Source organism: Salmo salar, unplaced genomic scaffold, assembly GCF_965601325.2.
Source record: "Salmo salar unplaced genomic scaffold, fSalSal1 ptg001258l, whole genome shotgun sequence".
Lineage (NCBI taxonomy): Eukaryota > Metazoa > Chordata > Actinopteri > Salmoniformes > Salmonidae > Salmo > Salmo salar.
This window is the reverse complement of record NW_027675665.1, coordinates 113,835-125,000: the sequence shown is the minus strand read 5'-3', so window position 1 is coordinate 125,000 and position 11,166 is coordinate 113,835. Positions and strand designations below refer to the sequence as shown.

The 11,166-nt window shown below is 43.4% G+C and overlaps 1 protein-coding gene across 1 annotated transcript in view; it reads left to right on the top strand.

The window, feature by feature from the left end:
* LOC123738369 (CWF19-like protein 1) overlaps positions 1–8,219 on the top strand; it is a 35,010-nt gene extending 26,791 nt beyond the window's left edge. The window contains exons 13-14 of the mRNA XM_082972762.1: positions 2,181–2,278; positions 6,087–8,219. Coding sequence (XP_082828888.1) covers positions 2,181–2,278; positions 6,087–6,231 — 243 coding nt within the window. The 3' untranslated portion in view covers positions 6,232–8,219. The remainder of the gene's footprint in view (positions 1–2,180; positions 2,279–6,086) is intronic.
* The last annotated feature ends 2,947 nt before the right edge of the window (positions 8,220–11,166 follow it).

Below are 11,166 nucleotides of genomic sequence, written 5' to 3'. Positions count from 1 at the left end.
GGCCCCCCCCCCGTGGGAATCGAACCCACAACCCTGGCGTTGCAACCACCATGCTCTACCAACTGAGCTACACATTCTGTTTCTGTAGAAAAAGACAACTTCAAATCTTATCTTCTTAACCAGGTCATCTGTTTTTTAGGAACGTTCCCTTGGAGAACCATCCAATAACTGAACATGTAGTTCATCTGGAACATTCTAATGAGAGTTTAAAAACATATTTCATTTCTAGTTGATGATGATGATAATGCTAGGAGACGGTAATGCTAGATGATAATGCTAGGAGATGATATGAAATGGTAATGCTAGGAGATGGTAATGCTAAGAGATGATAGGAGATGATAATGCTAGGAGATGGTAATGCTAGGAGATGATATGAGATGATAATGCTAGGATATGATAATGCTAGGGGATGATAATGCTAGGAGATGATAATGCTAGGAGATGGTAATGCTAGGAGATGATAGGAGATGGTAATGCTATGCGATGGTAATGCTATGAGACGGTAATGCTATGCGATGGTAATGCTATGAGACGGTAATGCTATGAGATGGTAATGCTAGGAGATGGTAATGCTAGGAGATGATATGAGATGATAATGCTAGGAGGTGGTAATGCTAGGAGGTGGTAATGCTAGGAGGTGGTAATGCTAGGAGATGATATGAGATGATAATGCTAGGAGATGATAATGCTAGGAGATGATAGGAGATGGTAATGCTAGGAGATGGTAATGCTATGAGATGGTAATGCTAGGAGACGGTAATGCTAGGAGATGATATGAAATGGTAATGCTAGGAGATGATATGAAATGGTAATGCCAGGAGATGGTAATGCTAAGAGATGCTAGGAGGTGATAATGCTAGGAGGTGGTAATGCTAGGAGGTGGTAATGCTAGGAGATGGTAATGCTAGGAGATGATATGAGATGATAATGCTAGGAGATGGTAATGCTAGGAGATGATATGAGATGATAATGCTAGGAGATAATAATGCTAGGAGATGGTAATGCTAGGAGATGGTAATGCTAGGAGACGGTAATGCTAGGAGACGATATGAAATGGTAATGCTAGGAGATGATATGAAATGGTAATGCTAGGAGATGGTAATGCTAGGAGATGATATGAAATAGTAATGCTAGGAGATGGTAATGCTAACAGATGCTAGGAGGTGATAATGCTAGGAGGTGGTAATGCTAGGAGGTGGTAATGCTAGGAGATGATAATGCTAGGAGATGGTAATGCTAGGAGATGATAGTAGATGGTAATGCTAGGAGATGATATGAGATGGTAATGCTAGGAGATGGTAATGCTAGGAGATATGAAATGGTAATGCTAGGAGATGGTAATGCTAAGAGATGATAGGAGATGGTAATGCTAGGAGATGGTAATGCTAGTAGATGATAGGAGATGGTAATGCTAGGAGATGGTAATGCTAGTAGATGATAGGAGATGATAATGCTAGGAGGTGGTAATGCTAGGAGATGATAATGCTATGAGATGGTAATGCTATGAGATGGTAATGCTAGGAGATGATAATGCTAGGCGATGGCAATGCTAGGCGATGATAGGAGACGATAATGCTAGGAGACGATAATGCTAGGAGACGATAATGCTAGGAGACGGTAATGCTAGGAGATGATAATGATAGGAGATGATAGGAGATGGTAATGCTAGGAGATTATATGAGATGATAATGATAGGAGATGTAATGATAGATGGTAATGCTAGGAGATTATATGAGATGATAATGCTAGGAAATGGTAATGCTAGCAGATGATAATGCCTGCTAGGAGATGGTAATGCTAGGAGATGATAATGCTAGGAGATGGTAATGTCAGGAGATGATAATGCCAATAGATGGTAATGCTAGGAGATGGTAATGCCAGGAGATGATAATGGCAATAGATGATAATGCTAGGAGATGGTAATGCCAGGAGATGATAATGCCAGGAGATGGTAATGCCAGGAGATGGTAATGCCAGGAGATGATAATGCCAGGAGATGGTAATGATGAAACTGTGGTCGTCTGTAGCCCAGTTGGTAGAGCATGGTTCTCTGCAACACCAGGATAGTGGGTTGGATTCCCGGGACCACCCAGACGTTAAATGTAACAGGACTCCTAAGTTGCTTTAACATATTTTCTGATAATGCTCGGTTATAATAAGTAATAATTTGTTTCTATCAGATTGCTCCTCCAGGGACACCGTACTTCTACGTGGAGCTGGACTCTGGAGAGAAGCTCTTCTACCGCATTCAGAGAAACTTCCCTCTGCAGTTTGGCAGGTATATACGCACACACACACACCATGTATGATCTAACCTACAAACTAGCGATGTGAATCTTTCAAGGATAAAGCGTTACCTGTCTAACAGAATACAGAGGGTGCGCTTTAACCCTCTCCAACATAATCCAGGTAGAATCAGGAATTCCCCAGGGCGTTACCTGTCTAACAGAATACAGAGGGTGCGCTTTAACCCTCTCCAACATAATCCAGGTAGAATCAGGAATTCCCCAGGGCGTTACCTGTCTAACAGAATACAGAGGGTGCGCTTTAACCCTCTCCAACATAATCCAGGTAGAATCAGGAATTCCCCAGGGCGTTACCTGTCTAACAGAATACAGAGGGTGCGCTTTAACCCTCTCCAACATAATCCAGGTAGAATCAGGAATTCCCCAGGGCGTTACCTGTCTAATGTTTCAATCTTTACTATTGAATTGCCATTGGCTTTGAGTAAAGCCAGAGTGTCTATGTGTGCTGGTGACTCAACACTAAACACGTCAGCTACTACAGCGACTGAAATGACTGCAACACTCAACAAAGAGCTGCAGTTAGTTTCAGAGTGGGTGGCAAGGAATAATTTAGCCCTAAATATTTCTAAAACTAAAAGCTTTGTATTTGGAACAAAACGCTCACTGAATCCTAAACGTCAACTAAATCTTGTAATGAATATTGTGGAAAATGAGCAAGTTGAGGAGACTAAACTGGTTGGAGTAACCCTGGATTGTAAACTGTCCTGGTCAAAACATATTGATGCAACAGTAGCTAAGATGGGGAGGAGTCTGTCCATAATAAAGCGCTGCTCTGCCTTCTTAACAACACTATCAACAAGGCAGGTCCTACGGGCCCTAGTTTCTACCCTCTTAACAGCACTATCAACAAGGCAGGTCCTACAGGCCCTAGTTTCTACCTTCTTAACAGCACTATCAACAAGGCAGGTCCTACAGGCCCTAGTTTCTACCTTCTTAACAACACTATCAACAAGGCAGGTCCTACAGGCCCTAGTTTCTATCTTCTTAACAACACTATCAACAAGGCAGGTCCTACAGGCCCTAGTTTCTACCTTCTTAACAACACTATCAACAAGGCAGGTCCTACAGGCCCTAGTTTCTACCTTAACAACACTATCAACAAGGCAGGTCCTACAGGCCCTAGTTTCTACCTTCTTAACAACACTATCAACAAGGCAGGTCCTACAGGCCCTAGTTTCTACCTTCTTAACAACACTATCAACAAGGCAGGTCCTACGGGCCCTAGTTTCTACCTTCTTAACAGCACTATCAACAAGGCAGGTCCTACAGGCCCTAGTTTCTACCTTCTTAACAGCACTATCAACAAGGCAGGTCCTACAGGCCCTAGTTTCTACCTTCTTAACAACACTATCAACAAGGCAGGTCCTACAGGCCCTAGTTTCTACCTTCTCAACAACACTATCAACAAGGCAGGTCCTACAGGCCCTAGTTTCTACCTTCTTAACAACACTATCAACAAGGCAGGTCCTACAGGCCCTAGTTTCTACCTTCTTAACAACACTATCAACAAGGCAGATACTTTATGGAACAGAGGGGACTGTGAAGAGACACGATAACATACACACACAATAATAATAAACCCCAGGAAGAGTAGCTGCTGCCTTGGCAACAGGAACTAATGGGGATCCATAATAAACCCCAGGAAGAGTAGCTGCTGCCTTGGCAGGAACTAACGGGGATCCATAATAAACCCCAGGAAGAGTAGCTGCTGCCTTGGCAGGAACTAACGGGGATCCATAATAAACCCCAGGAAGAGTAGCTGCTGCCTTGGCAGGAACTAATGGGGATCCATAATAAACCCCAGGAAGAGTAGCTGCTGCCTTGGCAGGAACTAATGGGGATCCATAATAAACCCCAGGAAGAGTAGCTGCTGCCTTGGCAGGAACTAACGGGGATCCATAATAAACCCCAGGAAGAGTAGCTGCTGCCTTGGCAGGAACTAACGGGGATCCATAATAAACCCCAGGAAGAGTAGCTGCTGCCTTGGCAGGAACTAATGGGGATCCATAATAAACCCCAGGAAGAGTAGCTGCTGCCTTGGCAGGAACTAATGGGGATCCATAATAAACCCCAGGAAGAGTAGCTGCTGCCGTGGCAGGAACTAATGGGGATCCATAATAAACCCCAGGAAGAGTAGCTGCTGCCTTGACAGGAACTAATGGGGATCCATAATAAACCCCAGGAAGAGTAGCTGCTGCCTTGGCAGGAAGTAATGGGGATCCATAATAAACCCCAGGAAGAGTAGCTGCTGCCTTGGCAGGAACTAATGGGGATCCATAATAAACCCCAGGAAGAGTAGCTGCTGCCTTGGCAGGAAGTAATGGGGATCCATAATAAACCCCAGGAAGAGTAGCTGCTGCCTTGGCAGGAACTAATGGGGATCCATAATAAACCCCAGGAAGAGTAGCTGCTGCCTTGGCAGGAACTAATGGGGATCCATAATAAACCCCAGGAAGAGTAGCTGCTGCCTTGGCAGGAACTAATGGGGATCCATAATAAACCCCAGGAAGAGTAGCTGCTGCCTTGCCAGGAACTAATGGTGATCCATAATAAACCCCAGGAAGAGTAGCTGCTGCCTTGGCAGGAACTAATGGTGATCCATAATAAACCCCAGGAAGAGTAGCTGCTGCCTTGGCAGGAACTAATGGGGATCCATAATAAACCCCAGGAAGAGTAGCTGCTGCCTTGGCAGGAACTAATGGGGATCCATAATAAACCCCAGGAAGAGTAGCTGCTGCCTTGGCAGGAACTAATGGGGATCCATAATAAACCCCAGGAAGAGTAGCTGCTGCCTTGGCAGGAACTAATGGGGATCCATAATAAACCCCAGGAAGAGTAGCTGCTGCCTTGGCAGGAACTAATGGGGATCCATAATAAACCCCAGGAAGAGTAGCTGCTACCTTGCCAGGAACTAATGGTGATCCATAATAAACCCCAGGAAGAGTAGCTGCTGCCTTGGCAGGAACTAATGGTGATCCATAATAAACCCCAGGAAGAGTAGCTGCTGCCTTGGCAGGAACTAATGGGGATCCATAATAAACCCCAGGAAGAGTAGCTGCTGCCTTGGCAGGAACTAATGGGGATCCATAATAAACCCCAGGAAGAGTAGCTGCTGCCTTGGCAGGAACTAATGGGGATCCATAATAAACCCCAGGAAGAGTAGCTGCTGCCTTGGCAGGAACTAATGGGGATCCATAATAAACCCCAGGAAGAGTAGCTGCTGCCTTGGCAGGAAGTAATGGTTAAACATTTGATTCAGGGACTGATGCACTAGGATCTTAACCATTTGATCCAGGGACTGATGCACTAGGATCTTAACCATTTGATCCAGGGACTGATGCACTAGGATCTTAACCATTTGATCCAGGGACTGATGCACTAGGATCTTAACCATTTGATCCAGGGACTGATGCACTAGGATCTTAACCATTTGATCCAGGGACTGATGCACTAGGATCTTAACCATTTGATCCAGGGACTGATGCACTAGGATCTTAACCATTTGATCCAGGGACTGATGCACTAGGATCTTAACCATTTGATTCAGGGACTGATGCACTAGGATCTTAACCATTTGATCCAGGGACTGATGCACTAGGATCTTAACCATTTGATCCAGGGACTGATGCACTAGGATCTTAACCATTTGATCCAGGGACTGATGCACTAGGATCTTAACCATTTGATCCAGGGACTGATGCACCAGGATCTTAACGATATGGGTGAATCATTCCAGCCCAACTGAAAACAGTTACTAGCGTGTGTCTCTGTGTGGTGCAGGGAGGTGTTGGCCAGCGAGTCGGTCCTGAACATCCCAGAGAGGGCGGACTGGAGAGGGTGTAAACAGACCCCAGAGGAAGAGGAGAGTCTGAGCAAACAGCTACGAGACGACTTCCAACCATACGACTTCGCTCTGGAAGACTGAACACCTACACACACCTGTACCGTACAGTAGGGGTGTAATGGTATTCACACTACCGTACAGTAGGGGTGTAATGGTATTCACACTGAACCATACACTGTACCGTACAGTAGGGGTGTAATGGTATTCACACTACCGTACAGTAGGGGTGGAATGGTATTCACACTGAACCATACATTGTACCGTACAGTAGGGGTGTAATGGTATTCACACTGTACCGTACAGTAGGGGTGTAATGGTATTCACACTACCGTACAGTAGGGGTGTAATGGTATTCACACTGAACCATACACTGTACCGTACAGTAGGGGTGTAATGGTATTCACACTACCGTACAGTAGGGGTGGAATGGTATTCACACTGAACCATACATTGTACCGTACAGTAGGGGTGTAATGGTATTCATACTGTACCGTACACTGTACCGTACAGTAGGGGTGGAATGGTATTCACACTGAACCATACATTGTACCGTACAGTAGGGGTGGAATGGTATTCATACTGAACCATACATTGTACCGTACAGTAGGGGTGTAATGGTATTCACACTGAACCATACATTGTACCGTACAGTAGGGGTGTAATGGTATTCACACTGAACCATACACTGTACCGTACAGTAGGGGTGTGATAGTATTCAATCTGAACCATACATTGTAACGTACAGTAGGGGTGTAATGGTATTCACACTGAACCATACATTGTACCGTACAGTAGGGGTGTAATGGTATTCATACTGAACCATACATTGTACCGTACAGTAGGGGTGTAATGGTATTCACACTGAACCATACACTGTACCGTACAGTAGGGGTGTAATGGTATTCACACTGAACCATACACTGTACCGTACAGTAGGGGTGTAATGGTATTCACATTGTACCGTACAGTAGGGGTGTAATGGTATTCACACTGAACCATACACTGTACCGTACAGTAGGGGTGTGATAGTATTCATACTGAACCATACACTGTACCGTACAGTAGGGGTGTGATAGTATTCAATCTGAACCATACATTGTACCGTACAGTAGGGGTGTAATGGTATTCACACTGAACCATACATTGTACCGTACAGTAGGGGTGTAATGGTATTCACACTGAACCATACATTGTACCGTACAGTAGGGGTGTAATGGTATTCACACTGAACCATACACTGTACCGTACAGTAGGGGTGTAATGGTATTCACACTGAACCATACATTGTACCGTACAGTAGGGGTGTAATGGTATTCACACTGAACCATACATTGTAACGTACAGTAGGGGTGTAATGGTATTCACACTACCGTACAGTAGGGGTGGAATGGTATTCACACTGAACCATACATTGTAACGTACAGTAGGGGTGTAATGGTATTCACACTACCGTACAGTAGGGGTGTGATAGTATTCATACTGAACCATACATTGTACCGTACAGTGTCCCTCCAACTAGTAATTTCTACTATCATTGTGAGCTTCCACTTCTCCCACCTGCTGACTTCACCTACTAAGGACATTTTCGGCAGTTAAATGCAACAAAACATTTATTCATAAATAGCAATCTGTGAATGTTTATTTTTTTTAAAAAACTATAATTTGTTTAAAAGCGTGACAGCTGTATTTTTAGGTTGACGCAGCTTGTTGGCCGTTTTTAGCCAATCGGTGATTCTCAACCCAGTTCAAATCACATGACTAATCCCACCGGTATTTCTGACTCCCTGGTACACGGCCTCATGGTTACAAAACGCAGGGTCAGAGTGGAAACGTGAAACGGCCCAACATAACAGAGGCGGAGATCTTCCCTTCACTTCCTGCCTTTGGAGGCGGAGATCTTCCCTTCACTTCCTGCCTTTGGAGGCGGAGATCTTCCCTTCACTTCCTGCCTTCTCTCAGTTTTTTTTTTTTACTTCAATCCAACCGTCTGAAATAGTTGTTTTCACAATGTGGAGATAAATCGGTGGCGTCGTTTTGGTCCCTGATTAAAAGCCTTTTTTTTTTTTGTATGTTTGTTTTTGAGTCTTGATTTTCTTTCCTACTCAAAGCTTTCCCAGAATGCTGTGTGTGTGTGTTCGTAGAGAGGATGGAAGTCTCTCTGGTGTTGGAGCTTCCTGATGAATCGTCCGCCTGTAGAGGCTCATCCTGACCAGCAGAGGGCAGCGTCTACTACACCAGGGGTATATTACTGACTAAGGACTAGTTCACCAGGGGTATATTACTAACTAAGGACTAGTTCACCAGGGGTATATTACTGACTAAGGACTAGTTCACCAGGGGTATATTACTAAGGACTAGTTCACCAGGGGTATATTACTAACTAAGGACTAGTTCACCAGGGGTATATTACTAACTAAGGACTAGTTCACCAGGGGTATATTACTAACTAAGGACTAGTTCACCAGGGGTATATTACTGACTAAGGACTAGTTCACCAGGGGTATATTACTGACTAAGGACTAGTTCACCAGGGGTATATTACTAACTAAGGACTAGTTCACCAGGGGTATATTACTAACTAAGGACTAGTTCACCAGGGGTATATTACTAACTAAGGACTAGTTCACCAGGGGTATATTACTGACTAAGGACTAGTTCACCAGGGGTATATTACTAACTAAGGACTAGTTCACCAGGGGTATATTACTAACTAAGGACTAGTTCACCAGGGGTATATTACTAACTAAGGACTAGTTCACCAGGGGTATATTACTAACTAAGGACTAGTTCACCAGGGGTATATTACTAACTAAGGACTAGTTCACCAGGGGTATATTACTAACTAAGGACTAGTTCACCAGGGGTATATTACTAACTAAGGACTAGTTCACCAGGGGTATATTACTAACTAAGGACTAGTTCACCAGGGGTATATTACTAACTAAGGACTAGTTCACCAGGGGTATATTACTAACTAAGGACTAGTTCACCAGGGGTATATTACTAACTAAGGACTAGTTCACCAGGGGTATATTACTAACTAAGGACTAGTTCACCAGGGGTATATTACTAACTAAGGACTAGTTCACCAGGGGTATATTACTAACTAAGGACTAGTTCACCAGGGGTATATTACTAACTAAGGACTAGTTCACCAGGGGTATATTACTAACTAAGGACTAGTTCACCAGGGGTATATTACTAACTAAGGACTAGTTCACCAGGGGTATATTACTAACTAAGGACTAGTTCACCAGGGGTATATTACTAACTAAGGACTAGTTCACCAGGGGTATATTACTAACTAAGGACTAGTTCACCAGGGGTATATTACTAACTAAGGACTAGTTCACCAGGGGTATATTACTAACTAAGGACTAGTTCACCAGGGGTATATTACTAACTAAGGACTAGTTCACCAGGGGTATATTACTAACTAAGGACTAGTTCACCAGGGGTATATTACTAACTAAGGACTAGTTCACCAGGGGTATATTACTAACTAAGGACTAGTTCACCAGGGGTATATTACTGAGGACTAGTTCACCAGGGGTATATTACTAACTAAGGACTAGTTCACCAGGGGTATATTACTAACTAAGGACTAGTTCACCAGGGGTATATTACTAAGGACTAGTTCACCAGGGGTATATTACTAACTAAGGACTAGTTCACCAGGGGTATATTACTAACTAAGGACTAGTTCACCAAGGGTATATTACTAACTAAGGACTAGTTCACCAAGGGTATATTACTAACTAAGGACTAGTTCACCAGGGGTATATTACTAACTAAGGACTAGTTCACCAGGGGTATATTACTGAGGACTAGTTCACCAGGGGTATATTACTAACTAAGGACTAGTTCACCAGGGGTATATTACTAACTAAGGACTAGTTCACCAGGGGCATATTACTAAGGACTAGTTCACCAGGGGTATATTACTAACTAAGGACTAGTTCACCAGGGGTATATTACTAACTAAGGACTAGTTCACCAGGGGTATATTACTAACTAAGGACTAGTTCACCAGGGGTATATTACTAACTAAGGACTAGTTCACCAGGGGTATATTACTAACTAAGGACTAGTTCACCAGGGGTATATTACTAAGGACTAGTTCACCAGCGGTATATTACTAAGGACTAGTTCACCAGGGGTATATTACTAACTAAGGACTAGTTCACCAGGGGTATATTACTAACTAAGGACTAGTTCACCAGGGGTATATTACTAACTAAGGACTAGTTCACCAAGGGTATATTACTAAGGACTAGTTCACCAGGGGTATATTACTAACTAAGGACTAGTTCACCAGGGTTATATTACTAACTAAGGACTAGTTCACCAGGGGTATATTACTAACTAAGGACTAGTTCACCAGGGGTATATTAGTGACTAAGGACTAGTTCACCAGGGGTATATTACTAACTAAGGACTAGTTCACCAGGGGTATATTACTAACTAAGGACTAGTTCACCAGGGGTATATTACTAACTAAGGACTAGTTCACCAGGGGTATATTACTAACTAAGGACTAGTTCACCAGGGGTATATTACTAACTAAGGACTAGTTCACCAGGGGTATATTACTAACTAAGGACTAGTTCACCAGGGGTATATTACTAACTAAGGACTAGTTCACCAGGGGTATATTACTAACTAAGGACTAGTTCACCAGGGGCATATTACTAACTAAGGACTAGTTCACCAGGGGTATATTACTAACTAAGGACTAGTTCACCAGGGGTATATTACTAACTAAGGACTAGTTCACCAGGGGTATATTACTGAGGACTAGTTCACCAGGGGTATATTACTAACTAAGGACTAGTTCACCAGGGGTATATTACTAACTAAGGACTAGTTCACCAGGGGTATATTACTAACTAAGGACTAGTTCACCAGGGGTATATTACTAACTAAGGACTAGTTCACCAGGGGTATATTACTGAGGACTAGTTCACCAGGGGTATATTACTAACTAAGGACTAGTTCACCAGGGGTATATTACTA